The following is a 16,247-nucleotide window of genomic DNA, read 5'->3' on the forward strand; positions in this document are numbered from 1 at the left end:
TTCCATTTCTTCTATTTTAATCAAGAATATGCCAGAAGGAAGAGCAGCCAGGGACAAACTTCTTTTAACACAAAGCAGGATGTATTTTCATCTGGAAATAAGCAACTTGGTTAACTCTGATTTAACTTTGGCTTTTGGAAACGCAAGAGAAAAGGAAATTAAACTTCGGACGGGGAAATGCTTTTGCTGAACCCAGAGACTCTGCACCTGAATCCAGCTCAGTGTTCTGGAGTCGCCCAATTGCCTTCTGCTGCTAGTGTCTGGGAAGGGAAATGAGTTTCTTTAAGCGGGCCACCCGGGGGAAATATTAACTGTACGACCAGAGTGCAAGAGCTCCCTTGATTGCCCTGAAAGGGTTCCCGCTGTCATTTCAGTCGGAATTGCTGCAGTTAAGCCTGAATTTCCTGGCAAGCCCGAGAGGAGGTTTTTCCAAAAGGCGTCTTAGATGGCGAAGGCACAGCCTTTCCATGTCTAATCGCGAAAGCAAACCGCTGGACACATACTCCCTGTTTCCAGCTGGTTGTGTGCATGTTTTCTTCACACTTTAACAAGAACGTGCCAAGGTGTGACATTTTTGAATCCCACCAACTGGGAGCTGTGCACACAAATCCGTTTCGCCTGTGGTGTGGGAAAGTGATGAATGGGGGCTGTTCTGCCTGGGGAGGCGGACTGCTTTCCCTCTGGCGTGTCTGCAGCCTTATTTATTACACACCGAAGTATAAAACCGCCCGTCCGGCAGCAGCTCTCATCTCCAGCCCTGGCACTTGCGCGAGGAGACAACGCGCCTGGAGCGGCAGTGTTCTCCAGGAGGCTCTGTGGCTCTGTTGAGAATCATGCTCAGGAGGCAACTCGTCTATTGGCACCTGCTGGTTTTGCTTTTCCTCCCATTTTGCCTGTGTCAAGATGAATACATGGAGGTGAGCAGAAGAGCTAATAAAGTGGTGGCGAGAATAGTGCAAAGCCACCAGCAGACTGTCCATAGCGGCTCCAGAAGGGAGAAAGTGAGAGAGCGGAGCCATCCTAAAACTGGGACTGTGGATAATAACACTTCTACAGACCTAAAATCCCTGAGACCAGATGAGCTACCGCACCCCGAGGTAGATGACCTAGCCCAGATCACCCCATTCTGGGGCCAGGTACTTAGAATTCTCTTTTAAGGATTACTGGGAAAGCTTGATGAGTTTTGTTGCTCTTGCTCTTCTTTTGGCTGGGATTACTAGGATCGACGCTTTCAAGAAGTTGGCTGAGCTGCTTGGGGGTCGCTTTCTGGGGGGCTCTGGGATACTTGGGGGACTGTGGGTGTCTGTCAGAAAATCAGCAGAAGTCGCACTGATGTGTTGGGATATAGAGGGGCCACAACGTCGCTCCCTGAGAAAGGAGAGCACAGCAGCCAGCTCCCTGCCATGCTGCGCCTTGGTTTCTTTCCTGCTCTGCTGGTGTGGAAAGGAGTGCTGACCTTTGTAGACAGACAGACCTCCACCGGCAGATCATAAGAAAGTTAGACTTTCTTAATTTTTTTCTTAATTTTTCCCAGCAGGGAGCAGCTGCCCTTTGATTCGTGAGTTTACTATGACATTTCATGCCAGGCTTTTTTATTTGATTTATGGCATTCTAGGTTGCTAAGCCTCTATGTTCACCTTGTTTCAAAAAGGACCAAAGAGTTAAAACAAACAAAAAAGACTGTGTGTTTTTGAAGCCACCCTTATTGTATGATTGAATGCCTGATAATCACAGAGGATTTGATTTATTTCTCGGAGTATAAACTCGGCGCCTAAGGAAACATCTTTAACTCTTTTAGGGTAGAATGGCAGTGAGTTAAGGTGTCAGTGTAGTGAAAGGCAGTTTAATTTAAATTAAAAACTTAAATTAAAATTCAGTTTAATTTAAAACATTAAGAACAGGAAGAAATAGATTGTTTTTACATGTCTTTATTTTTTTAATTATGTAAAAAAAATTTTTAAATGGAGGTATAATTGAGAACATTAAGAACAGGAAGAAAGAGATTGTTTTTATATGACTTTATCTTTTTAACTATGTAAAAAATTTTTTTAAATGGAGGTATAATTGACATATAACATGATGTTAGTTTCAGGTGTGCAACATAAGGAAGAAATAGATTTTAATTTACCTTCTAGGTATCAAGCACGCTGAAATCAGATGAAGGGGGCAAGGAGAACTACCTTGAAGTGTATTTGATCTCTGAACAAATAGGTTTTACTACAAGAATTGACTGCTTGCATGCATTAAGGAGACCCTGAAGAAGTTCATGCAGTAGAAACCTAAACCCCTCCTACCACAGACTCAGAAGTGGGTTGAGACCGGTTATGTGATCAGACCAAGATCACACACACAATCAGCTGTAGATCTGGAACTAACCTGGGGCTTCTAACTCAACCACACGATGGAGTTGCCCAAACCATTCTGTGGGGCTGTGTCAAGAAAAATTGCTTCTTTGGAGAGCCACGGAAGAAATGATAACCCCTAAATACAATCCTATTAAAATAGGATTTATAAATAAAATCCTATTAAATAAATAAAATCCCATTAAAATACGAAAGCCATTTTTAGAGATTGTCCTTTCATCTGACAATCTTTTGGCTGAAGAATGATTAAGGCTAATTTGTGTTCTCCTTAGTGGTAAAGATATTTATTTTCAGTTTTGTCCAAGCCTTGATCTGGACTTTCCATTTCAATAGATGGGATCTTTGCTGAGTCCTTCCTGGCCATGGCAATATGAGCCCCCAGAGGCAGCAGAAGGCAGATGTAGGCTGTCATTGGTCAATACTTCTTGGCAACCAACACCCAGCAGGCCACTGAAATCCAAATTACATTTCTCCCCCACCCCTCCTTCTAGTCCCCCTGGCATCTAGCATGTTGAATCAGATGAAGGGGTCAAGAAGTGACCTTCTGGCTTTTGTGAAGCCAGACTTTTTGGAGCCAGGGGGAGTTTCAAAGTCCCCTGGGTTCCTGAAGTATTTCCAAACAAACCACTAAGAGAAGATATGGAGGAGACTTAGTCACTGATAGTCCAAAGGTTTTCAATACAATTCTTCCATCACTGGCTATGGAGACCCACACTGAATTCAGGATTGTCCAGTGTTCTTCCTTCTTTCCCCATTTCCCCCAACCCTCTTCTTTCATTTTAATTCTCCTTTTTGCTCACTCATTCTTTGACCAATCATTTCCTGTGCTTCTACTATGTGTCAAGCTTTAGGATGGGAATAAATAGGCCCAAGCTCCTATCTTAAAACAGTTCTGAAGGGCTCTGGGGATGAATGAACAAATAAATAAATACCACATGATGAACAAAGTCAGTGCACAAAAGGCAAGTGGGGAAAAAGTGTCAGAGGGGTGGTGGCCACTAAGTTGGATCTCAAAAGATGAGACAATAAGGATGGCTATCCAAGGAAGAAATACAATTTAAAATTGTGTGCTACAGCCAAGAGACCTGAGAGAGGGCGTGAGGAGCAGGTGTGGCTGGAGCTCCTGAGCTGTGGAAGGAAGGCATCAAATGATCTTAGTGCCAGGCTGGAGGATTCTGGTGGCCCGTTACTCTGCCAGCAAAAGTTTTATTTGTTTGTTTGTTTACTCATAGCAAGGCAGTGGAGTGATCAAGTTTGTGTTCTAGAAAGACGACTCTGGCCATAGGGTTCGTGGTGGATTAGAGTATGCAGAGATGGGGGTGAGCAGACCTGGAGTCCCTTTTCCTGGTATTTCTTCTCTGCAGCTCTTCGTCATTCACCTTTGTCAATCTCTCCTCCTCCTCCTGAACAATTTTCTCTCTCTCTTCCCACACCCCTTCTCCTTTCTCATTCCTCTTCCTTGAGTTAAAGAAGGAACTGTGGACTCTCTTTCCTAGAAGTCACCTACTAATAGCAGAACTCAATTGTGCAATAGCTGCCTCTATGCCTCCATCTACAGAACGGACCAAACTGGTCTTTAAGACACCTCCCTCCTCCTGTGCTGCCCTTTTGCATGCTTTTGGTGTTCAAATTCAACCTGATTATGGAAAGGGTTTGATAAACTCAGGGGGGTGATATATAGTAACTACCTAGTACGTCATTCTCCTCTACCTGGGGGAAAACTTCTGAATTAACGCATCCTGTCCAACTTGTTCTGAGTCCATCAAAAGGCTCATAAGCATTGCTCCATTTGACTGAACTTTGAAAGGCCAGGCCCAAGGGAGGAACCTGCTGTGAAATGTTGCAGGAGAGTTCTCAGGAGGTGCCTGGCAAGTAGCAACCAGAAGTCTCTTCCTGTTTTGGTGGCAGCTCTACGCTCTCAAAGTGCCCCCAAGTGGCTTGGGCATGCACTGCAGTCCTAGTTAGCTCTGGTACAGATCAACCTCATCTCGAGCTAACTTCTCATGCCCAGATACTAGACTTTAAAAACGAAATCTTTCTAAGTCATTATCTGAGGCTTTGGAAAAGACTTTAATATCCTTTTGTGTTTTAGAGCTGGAAAGAAAATTCATGACCATCTTACCCAATCCTGTAATTTAGTAGACGAGAAAAATGATGTCTGGAGGAAAGTCACACAGAACTGAGATAGGAGTCCTGGTTCTAGTCCAGGCATCTTCGTGATATTCTTAGCATTTCAGTATTTCAATTCTATTCTTAAACAAACGGCTCCGTTTCAGGATTTTCCCTCCTTCTCCTCCCTTCTTCTTCCCTAAAATCCATTATTGGCAGAGTTTTGGATTTCTTGGAGCTTAAAGAGCTGTATTTCACATTAGCAAAATCATACCAGGAAATTATGGAATACTTATTCTCTGATTGCATTTTTGGATTAGAAGGTGGGGCTAGGCCATGGTGTCTGATTTTCCAAGTGTCTGGAATTCCTTGTCTCAAACCAACTGGTTTGGCTGATTTTCTTTTCCTCCACCAGTTTTTCATAGACTCCCATTCCTGTCTAGGGTTGGGTCTGGTGGACTGAAGACTAGACTAGGATTTTGCTCCAAATCGTAGCATCTAATCACTCAAGACTTGGACTCTGAGCTCTTCTTTTTATGTGTGTGTGACGAAGATTGCCCCTGAGCTAACGTCTGTACCAATCTTCCTCTATTTTATGTGGGATGCTGCCACAGTGTGGCTTGATGAGCAGTGCTAGGTCTGTGCCTGGGATCTGAATCTGTGAACCGTGGGCCACCGAAGCAGAGTGCACGAACTTAACCACTATGCCACTTGGCTAGCCCCTAGACTTGGACTCTTAGCTCTTGCAGGAGAATCTTGGACCACAGATACTGTCCTGCATTTCCCCAGAATAGTCTGGTAGAAACTTTTAGAAAAAAAGGAATGAGAGAGTAAGGAACTAGTCCAAGTCCATTTTTTATTTAAAAAAATGTCTAAATGTGCAGCAATATGATCCACTTTTCTGCTTGGATTTCTAGTGATAGAGAAATATTGAATTTTAAATTCTTTTTTCCTCTCTCTCTCCCTCCCCCTTTCTCTTTCTCTTCCTCTCCTCTTTCCTCCTTCTCCCCCATCTTCCTTTTTTAAATGAACACCTTAGCAACAATATGCTGTTTTCAAAAACCATTGAATTATAATTCCTGTCTAGGAATGTTTCCACAAGTATTTTTGGGGGGGGGGGGTGAAAAGATTGGCCCTGAGCTAACATCTGTTGCCAATTTTCCTCTCTTTCTCCCCGCCCCCGCCCCAAAGCGCAAGTACATAGTTGTATATCCCAGTTGTAGGTCATTCTAGTTCATCTATGTGGGATGTTGCCACAGCATGGCCTGATGAGCAGTGTGTAGGTCCACGCCTAGGATCTGAACCTGTCAACCCTGGGCCACTGAAGCGGAGCACGGGAACTTAACCAGTCCGCCATGGGGCCAGCTCCATCCACAAGTATTTTGCATGATATAATTAAAGGCAAGTTGCCAATTTAGATGAGATTCCAAATTTTATAAGCAACTCTAACTCTTCTGTCAATCAGCTTCTTCTAGATCTCTAGCTCCTTGACAGAAAGCACAAATTTTAGAAATTTATCTTTGAATAAATAAGCATTTAATTCAGTGTCATATTTGAATACATTTAGACCCAGTGAGTACTCATTAAATATTGGTTCGAACAATGAGATAATCACTTTAAATTTTGAAGCAGAATGCAAAGAAACAAATCATGTTAAATACTTAATAAGGGGAAGTTAAAGTTGTTTCAAGATGTAGATAATTAATAAAAATTTCTTGGATTAACAAACACTTTATTTCCTTAATTTTCTAAGGCAATTTAAGTGTGTTGTGGCTGTTTAAAAAACTAGTGTTACAATGCAGAATTTCTAAGAACTCTTAGCACAGTATCATGAATACGGTCATACTATGTTTGAAGCTGATAGTTCTTATCATTTGAGGGTCATCTGAGCTACTGGTAGTTGGGAAAGAGAGGGACTGCTTCCCAGTCCACTTCTAAAAGAGTTTCCCCCTTTGCTGTCATCAGTAGCAGCAGGAAAGTACATCCTAGATATACATGCCCACTCCCCACCCCCACTCACTCTCCTTTCCAAACAGCACTTTCTTCTGTTAACTCTCCCCTTTCCTTTTCTTTTTGACCATCAGCTCACCTTAGCTACTCCTTGACTTCACCATTGACATCCCAACCCCATCCCATCTTTTCTGACATTGTTGGTCTTTTGGTGTGAAACTTACCTAGGGACCAAGACCAGAGCAAATTCAAAAGTCCTAATTACTCATAAGTACCTTTCTCTGAAGCTTCTCTTTGTATCTTTTTATAGTCTCCACAAACTGGAGGACTGCCCCCAGACTGCAGCAAGTGTTGCCATGGAGACTACAGCTTCCGAGGCTACCAAGGCCCCCCTGGACCTCCTGGCCCCCCTGGCATTCCAGGTAAAGATGAGAGAGATGTGTTGTTGCCTGTCTAATTGCAGATGGGGCCAAAATAGGAGGCAAGGGTGAACCTAAATAATCTGAGATCACTTGTGTGTGATCCAAAGTGTACACATGGAAAAATCCAAGACAGTTGCGTAGACTGGGTTCATGGAGTCAGTTTGGGTGAAACAGTCTAAACTCTATAGTATTTATTATCTAAATCATTCATGGAATCCCACAGGTGTTAGGCACCCTGGGCACCAGATTCACAGAATGGGAGTCTCTTCACCAGCATCGAGTATGGAAATATGGGATCTTAGTTGGGACATACTCTTGTTTCAGGGTTTCTGCCACAGCATGGTTCATATGATTCACTATATCTATCCTCAAGGAATTTAGGAAGTCAGGGAGGGGAGGAGAGGAGAGCTTACTGGTCTGGGTTATAGGCATCTCCATGGTGCCATTCACTGAGCTACACATCCTTCTGTCAGATTCTTGGTCCAGCTAAGTTTTTCTTCTCCTAGCCTCAGGGTCTTTCCGTGTTCAACTGTCTCTCAGTTGACTTTCGTGCCTCTCTCCGGCTCATGGCAACATTTTTGGACTCCAGCTCCCTGTGGTGGCATGGGAATGCTGTAGAGCTCCACTGTGCCCCTCTAGAACCACCATTCAGCCATCTCTACTCTACTGAATGGTGCCCCAGGCATGGCAGGTTTGGGGAACTTGCTGGTATCCTGGGTCAGCCAAGGAAAGGGCAGCCCAAGTCCCCTCTACCCTAGGACTTCCATATCTATCTGGAGGAGTAATGTCTTCCTTCTATGCAGATCAATTCCCTGGATAGGAGCTTTTCTCAGGGTTTGACAAAAGTTCACTTGCTGTTCTCTGACTTACCCCCACTGATGTTACTATTTACCAAATGAGGCTTAATTAATTTTTTTAATAATAATTTTTCCCTTTTTATTATTTTTATTGTTTTTCTTTCCCCTTCTTCTCCCCAAAGCCCCCCAGTACATAGTTGTATATTCTAGTTGTGAATGCCTCTGGCTGTGCTATGTGGGACGCCACCTCAGCATGGCCTGATAAGCAGTGCCATGTCTGCACCCGGGATCTGAACCAGCGAAACCCCGGGCCACCAAAGTGGAGCAGGCTAACTTAACACTTGGCCACGGGGCCAGCCCCGAGGCTTAATTTTTTTTTTTTAATACTTTTGAGTGACTTCTCAAATGAAACAAAATTTAAAATAAGAAAACACTCTGTTGGACTTTAAACTATGATTGTTGGCTTGGAATCGATGTCACCGAACATCAAGGGCACCAGGCAGCAGGTGCAGTGGTTAGGGACAGGGGATGTTCAGACCCTTGTAAAATCTTCTCAGGTTTAAACTCTTCTGAGGTTACAGGACAGGCTGGCCCTGGCTGAATGTTCCCCATAGTGGACAGTTTCGTCATTAGCACATTAACCTGTAAACATAGTCAAAGTTCATCCACTTGGAGGGATCGATTGCAAGACAGACCAAATGTAGCATGCAAAATAAACATGAAAGGGCCTGAAATTCAACAAACATAAGAATAAAAGAAGCGGTGCAAAAATGGTCTTTTAGTGGCAAAGTGAAGAGTTGAAATCATTATCAAAGTCTTGCTTTCGAAATTATTGTTATAGTTTTTATCAGTGATTTTACTTTTCCCTCAGTTATGAAAGTGGTTCACGTCCCTTGTAGAAAACTTCAAAAAGACAGAAAAGTATATACAATGACACCAAAATCACTCATGTTTCATCCATTCCGAAAAAAAAAAACCCACTGGAAATATTTTTATGTAATTTGTTCTAGTCCCTTTTCGTCTTTGGATACACACACAGTATCATGCGATCCCTATTGATTCACAACCCTTTTATCTGAAAGTGTCATGTATATTATTAACTATTTTCTTCAGCATTTCTTTTCTGTGACTATATAACATCATTTACTAGGAGGTACGTTTTGGTTTTTTTCTTTAGCCCCGTCCAGTATTGGTGGACGTTTAGGTGGTTTCTGACCTTTGCTATTATAAATGAGCCTTTGATAATCGGTCTTCTACGCAATTTTTCATCCAAGTCTTGCTTCATAGGAAAAACAGGCTTTGGAGCCTTAAGGGCATCTAAGGCTGTTTTCAGTGTCCCATTTAAGAGAGATCCCTCTTGAGATGCTCTCATGGCTATATTTGGGGTTATTTCAAATGGTCTGCTTTTACAATTGACTTTAGACATTTTTGAAGAAAGAGGCAACATTTATATAAAAATAGATGGTGAGTATGAGTGAATGGGCTTTCTCACATGATGGTATCTTGTTGTTTAAGGAAACCATGGAAACAATGGCAATAATGGAGCCACTGGCCATGAAGGGGCCAAAGGTGAGAAAGGAGACAAAGGTGACCTGGGGCCACGAGGGGAACGGGGGCAGCATGGCCCCAAAGGAGAGAAGGGCCACCCAGGGATCCCACCAGAACTGCAGGTAAATCATCCTCAGCAGATCTCCAGGTGACTTCTAAACTGTCCTGACCATCCGGTTCCAGGAATCGGGAGTGCTTGTGTTCAGTAAACCTGAGTCTCGGTTTGTTCATCTCCACACAGAATGTTTGCAAAAGGCCTATGCTGTTCAGAGTGTGTTGAAATCATTCTTTGGAAAAGAGAAATTTATGAAGGATGAAATTCAACTTCTTCATTAAACCCAATACAGGGCAACCCTGCATATCAGCTCATCTCCCATTTTCCAAATGAGAAGATCTGTTAAATCAAAAGGTTTTTGGCAATCAAATATATAAACTTTTAGGTATATACATGGAACGGTCAAATGTCTACATATAATATTATATTTATTAATTTTGTTATATTTACATATTTAAATCACGCACATGAACCCTAATATATAAATATTGTTTTCTATCAACTCAGATTTTGTGGCGCAATTTTTAGTTAAACTTTTCTAGTCAGTATCTTCTTTATTACTAGAGACATTTCATTTCTGAGTCATCCACCCACAGATTGCCTGACCAGATCATATTCGTTTCAGCTTAAAGTTTTGTTTTTTTTCTTTTAAAGATTGGCACCTGGGCTAACGACTGTTGCCAATCTCTTTTTTTTTTTCCTGTTTTTATCTCCCCACCCCCCCCCCCCCCCACCGCTGTACACAGTTGTATATTAGTTGCACGTCCTTCTAGTTGTGGGATGTGGGACACCGCCTCAACGTGGCCTGATGAGCGGTGCCATGTCCGCGCCCAGGATCCGAACCCTGGGCTGCCGCAGCGGAGCGAGTGAACTTAACCACTCGGCCACGGAGCCGGCCCCTTAAAGTTTTTTTAATCCATTTGTGAGACTATAATTGGATATTTTAGACCAAGCTCAAGTACCCATTTATTCATTCTTTATTCCTTTTTTAAGTGATCTTCAAAATTCTTGTTGCCAATAATACCTAAAACTTGCAAACATTGCCAATAATGTCTAAAACTTGCAAATTACTAAGTCTTGGTTATTTATTTATTTATTTGGTTAATATTTATAAAGTTGATTCTTCCAAGGGACTCGTATCAACATCGAGACCTAGCATTTTTTATTAGCATTGTTTCCAGCTAGGATGTCTTCCTATAAAGTAACCTGTGGTTAAAATAGAGTAATTGAGAGAACATACTGTAACATGAGAGACCTAAAGAGCTAGAATACAAAGCGACTTTTGTCTCAAAGATCAATTGGGGAAAACTTTGCCTTTTATTGGGGATTATACGGCAGTTGTTTGACCACTGATGAATTCCATCATTTTTCTGGGCCTTGGGTTTTATGTAAACTAAGAGGTCCTGTCGGTTACACCAACTGCTTTTGCCGTCTTGTAACTTTTTAGTGAATGTTGTTTAAATAATTTTAGCAATCTGGGATCCATATGCCAGTGTAAATTTTCCAAAAAAGGAGACAGAGACAGATGCCACTTGGCCAGGTTAAACGTTTCTAATAAGGTTGATTATAAACATTCTCAAAGCTGGAAACCCTAACCACAAACCTGTGAATGGTTATACCATGGCTAGGAGACCCAGGTATAGCTGGTTTAATGGAAAACACTCGGAGCAACTACTAAATTTGCTCCATTAGCTTATTCTACCCTACAGCTACAATAGAATCAACCATTTGGGAGAACTGCTTTCCCATGTTTAAAGGACGCATTACAGAAGAAAGAAGGCTGGTCTCAGGCAGATCATGAAGTAGGGCAACTTCCAGGCCCCTTCATTCCCATTTCTAAATCTCTCGTCTGGTGTCACCCCTTCTCCATCCTTCTGCATCTAATACCCTCCACTGTCTTTATGACTGTCCAAATCCTTTCTGTCTTCCAGGACTTCAAGTCATTTGATCTCTCTCCTCTCCCATCCCGCTCCCTTAAAACTCCTTTCATTGAAGACAGATAATCCTAGCAAGTTAAAGAATTTATTGATCTAATTCACTTAGTCTCAATGACTCATTTAAACAGAGGATTGGCATTGACTTTCAAATGTGAGTCTCCAGTGGTGGTACAATTCCAATGTGTGGGTTTTTCCCCACCACCAAGCAATTCTCTGACAGCAACTGGGTGTCCTGCAATTCAACTCAATTCTGATGCTATCTGTCTGGAGATAGCATAAGATCCCACAGGTTAAGATCTCTTTAGACCCTTAAGACACCGATTTAGACACCAGTTGCAAGTCCCGGTGTATCTGACCAACCGGCTATAGATTGGGAGTTCCAATGACCCCCTCCTTGAGTTTGATTAATGTGCTAGAGTGGCTCACAGAACTCACTAGATCACTGGCTTATTATAAAAGGATATAATTCGGGGACAGCCAGATGGAAGAGATGTGTAGGGCAAGATATGGAGAAAGGGCACGGAATTATCACATCTTCTTGGAGCTCTCCTCTGTCCCCAAATCTCCACGTGTTCACCAACCTGGAAGCTCTCTAGACCTTGTCCTTAGGGGTTTTTATGGAGGTTTCATTACGTGGCATGATTGATCAAATCATTGACCATTGGTGATTGAACTCAATCTCCAGCCCTTCTCCCCTCCCCAGAGATGTGTAGAGGGGTGGGACTGAAAGTTGATGTCTTTTGGGGGGAAAATAATACAGTATTAACAAAATTAAAAAGTTCTTTGGCTGCAGGGCTTCTCAGATCCTTTAATATGCCATGTGCATTTAATAGCTATAAGCAGAAGATTTCATCCAAATTTTCCCAGTATTACTTGATAATAAAATTTTAATATTTCATAAAGCATTTTAAAGTCTAATGTTCCTTGCAACACATGTTCAGAAATGTTGATGTACATTATCATTTTAATGGCTACGTAGCATAAAAATGTTAGAAATTACCACGATTCACTAATTCTTTCTCTATAGATTAGTGTTTAAGTTATTTCCAATCTTGTTGTTACAAAAATTTGAAATAAACTTGCCTGTATAAACACTTTATTTCTTTAAGAAAACTTGCCTATTAATTTATTGCTGACTCTTTCCTTAGATTGCATTCATGGCTTCCCTGGCAACTCACTTCACCAATCAGAATAGTGGGATCATCTTCAGCAGTGTTGAGACCAACATCGGAAACTTCTTTGATGTCATGACTGGTAGATTTGGGGCCCCAGTATCAGGTGAGATGTGAAAATAAATGAATCAGTCTAGCAAAATGAATGACTAAATGAATCGGTCTAGCAATCAAGAAAGAGAAAGAAGGAGGGAAGGCAGGAAAGAAGAGAGGGAGGGAAAAAGGAAGGAAGAAAGGAAAAAGAAAGGATGAAGGGAGTGGGAACAAAGAAAGGAAGACACTAAAGGAATTAAGAAGTCTTTCTGATTCCAGTTAAAACAAGCAGGTCAATGTATAGATTTCTGTTGAATTTCAAAGTAGATGAATTAGAATCTGAAAGGACAAAAACACTTAAAAAAGTGGTGGCCATGGTTACTAAGATTATTGACTCTGATTTGAACTGAACCAAATAATCCCTGAGGGATTAGTTACCTCTGACTTTAAAAGTCCTTAGGTCACAACCCTCACAGTTTGAATGTCTCCTAACTGTGTCCTCCCCTTGCCATCCCCAAGAAGGCTTGATCCTATTTTTTTAATTTTAAAAAATTGAGTAGATAATATATTTACATATTTTAAAAGTGATACAGTTTCCTTATGCAAAGGTGTGCAAATATATTTTGTCTCCTTGTTTTTACATAAAAGCTAGCTTACTCCACATTCTGACTGTACTTTACTTATTTTAAACTAACAGTATATGTTAGAGATCTTTCCATATCATTGCTTCATTCTTTTTTGTTGTTGTTGCTGAGGAAGATTCACCCAGAGCTAACATCCATTGCCAATCTTCCTCTTTTTTTTTCTTTTTATGTGAGCTTCTGCTGCAGCATGGCCGCTAACAGTTGAATGGTGTAGGTCCGAACCTGGGATCCGAACCTGGGCTGCTGAAGCAGAGTGCACTGGACTTAACCACTAGGCCACCGGGGCTGGCCCCATTCATTCTTTTTTACAGCTAGGTGTACCAAAGTATATTCAATCATTCCCTTGTTGCTGAACATTTGAGTTGTTTCCATTTTTTTGTTGTAAAAATAATGCTGCAATGGATAACTTTGAATATACTATTTGTAACTGAGCACTTACAGGTCTATCTGCAGGCTAAAATACCAGAAATAAGATTGCTCCATCAAAGGGTACACATATCTGTACATTTGATAAGTTTTGGTAAATTACTTTCCTAGGGTTGTACCAATATACTGCTATTGACAAGGTGTGAACATACTTGTCTCCTGATAGCCTAATCAACAAATTGTGCTTTCAAATGTCTGGACATTTGATAGATAAAAAATGCTATTTTTTAAAAAAAACTTCTTACTTTGAAATAATTTTCAACATACAGGTGAGTTACAAAGATATTACAAAATTCTCATATCCCCTTTAAACAGCTTCCCTTAATGTTAACACTTTATACAACCAAATTACAATGAATAAAATGAATAAACGAACCTCTAGATATAATACTACTGACTACCCACAGACTTTATTCAGATTTCACCAGGGTTTGCACTTATGTCCTTGTCTTGTTCTAGGAACCAATCTGAGATCTGACCTTATGTTTAGCTGTCATGTCGTCCTCATCTCTTCTTATCTGGGACAGATCCTGAGACTTTTCTCATCTTTCATGACCTTGGCAGTCTTGAAAAGTACTGGCATTTTGCAGAATACCTCTCATTTGAGGTTTGTCTGATGTTTTCTCGTGATTAGGTTGACATTATGAATTTTGAGAAGAATAATATGGAGGTGATATACTCTTCTCTATGCGTCATATTGGGGGTGTTGATGCTGATAAATCTTATTACTGTCAGTGTTCACCTTGATCACTTGATTAAGGTAGTGTCTGCCAGGTTTCTCCACTAAAGCCCCCCATTTTCCATTGTAATTAATACGTATTTTTAGGGAGATACTTTGAGGCTATGAAAATACCCTCTTTGTCTTCAAACTTTCAGCCACCAATTGTTTTTCACCATTAGTGAATTTTGCTTACAGCAATTATAATTGTGATGTTCTATTGGTGATTTTCTATTTCATTCCTTTCTTCTATATTTATTAATCAGAATTATTCTGTAAGGGAGGGTTGTTCCTTCTCCCCTTTTTATTTATTTATGCAATCATTTATTTCTATCAGTATAGACTCATGTCCACTTATTGTCTCCTTTGGATTATAACATTCCATACTATCATCATTTATTACGTTGCTCACATTGTTCCAGCTTTGGCTATTGGGAGCACTTTCAACTTGGCTCCTGTGTCCTTCACATGCCCCAATCCTTTATTTTTTGAGCACTTCTATATTTGTTTCCTATTGCTGCTGTAACAAACTACCACAATCTACGGGGCTTAAAAGAACACAGATTTATTCTCTTACAGTTCTAGGGTTCAGACGTCCAAAATCAGACCAATCGGGCTAAAGTCAAGGCAGAGGCAGCGCTGGTTCCTCTGGAAGCTCTAGGGGCGTGCCTCTGCCAACTCTTAGAGGGAATGCTGTTCCCTGTCTCACAGCTACATCACTTCAATCTCTACTTCCATTGTCGTATCACGTTCTCCTCTCAGATTCTGACTTCTCCCGTGGCTCTGTTATGACAGTGTGATTACCGTGGGCCCACCCAGATAATCCAGGATAATCTCCCCATCTCAAGATCCTGAACTTCATCACACCTGCAAAGTCTCTTTTGCCATATAAGGTAACATTCACAGGCCTTGAGGATTTTAGACATGGGCATATCTGGGGGCCATTGTTCAGCCCCCCACAATTTCCTAACTTTATAGCACCATAAGCTGCTTCAGGCTCATCTTGCATTTTTCCCTGTCCCGGCTCTGGAAATATCCACTTTTCCAAGGAGCACTGGTTCCTTTTATTGGAGCTTGGTATTTAGAAACCAAGATCTGGGTGCCAGATGTACTCCTTGCCACTGGGATGTCACCGCTTCTAAGTCCTGTTAATGGACAGAGCTGAGGAATATATGTATGTGTACTAACACATACACAGACACATATCTCTATCTCTATGTATCTATATAGATATTGTGTGTTGAGAAACAAACAACTAAACAAACATGAGTTCATTATGATACATCTGTCTCCAATCCAGCACCACTGAGTTCATTCCAGCATTCGCTTTATTTGTAACTTCTTTCTTTGATAGTGAGAAACTTGGCTCTCATAATCTATAATATATTTACTTACTTGTTGAACCTTAGTATAAAAATAAAATAGTTACAAAATTGCTAACCCGTATCCCATGAGAAACAAATTTACCAACTAGGGTATAATATTTCTTTACAATTCTTTTTATCTCTACAGTATTCAGTCAAAACACTGTCACATCCTTTCTTCCCCATGCCCTTCAGCTTGGTTACTTCATTCATTTGTAACACAGCTAATTTATTTGTCACAGTCTCATCTTGAGTTTACCTGACATTCCAATTGAATTTTTAAAATTCTGCCTACAGTAAAATTCATGTTTTGTGGTGTATAGTTCTATGGGTTTTGACAAGCGCATAGAGATGAGTCTCCACTGCCACGATATCAGGTGGAATTATCCATCATCCCCAAAATTCCCTCTTGCTATCCCTTGGTAGTCAACCCCTGCACACCTCAACCCTGACAACTAATAATCTGTTTTCCATCCTTATAATTCCAGAATGTCATATAAATGAAATTGTACAATATACAGTCTTTTGGGTCTGCCTTCTTTCACTTAGCAAAATACGTTTAAGATTCATCCATGTCCATGTGTGAACCAATAGTTTGTTTCTTTTTCTTTCTATGTAGTATTCCATTGAATGGATGTATTACAGTTTGTTTATCCATTCATGAGTTAAAAGACACTTAGATTGTTATGGAATTGACCCTTCATCATGA

The 16,247-nt window shown here is 41.0% G+C and overlaps 1 protein-coding gene across 2 annotated transcripts in view; it reads left to right on the plus strand.

Annotated features, from left to right (window-relative positions):
* The window catches only part of C1QTNF3 (C1q and TNF related 3), a 27,092-nt gene continuing 10,845 nt past the window's right edge, over positions 1-16,247 (plus strand). The window contains exons 1-4 of one of the 2 annotated variants that reach the window (XM_014831271.3): positions 1-1,136; positions 6,733-6,844; positions 9,157-9,311; positions 12,330-12,459. In XM_014831271.3, the coding sequence (XP_014686757.1) occupies positions 834-1,136; positions 6,733-6,844; positions 9,157-9,311; positions 12,330-12,459 (700 nt within the window). In that variant the 5' untranslated portion in view covers positions 1-833. The remainder of the gene's footprint in view (positions 1,137-6,732; positions 6,845-9,156; positions 9,312-12,329; positions 12,460-16,247) is intronic. The other variant, XM_014831272.3, reaches the window with a different exon arrangement.

Source organism: Equus asinus, chromosome 10, assembly GCF_041296235.1.
Source record: "Equus asinus isolate D_3611 breed Donkey chromosome 10, EquAss-T2T_v2, whole genome shotgun sequence".
Taxonomy (NCBI): Eukaryota; Metazoa; Chordata; class Mammalia; order Perissodactyla; family Equidae; genus Equus; species Equus asinus.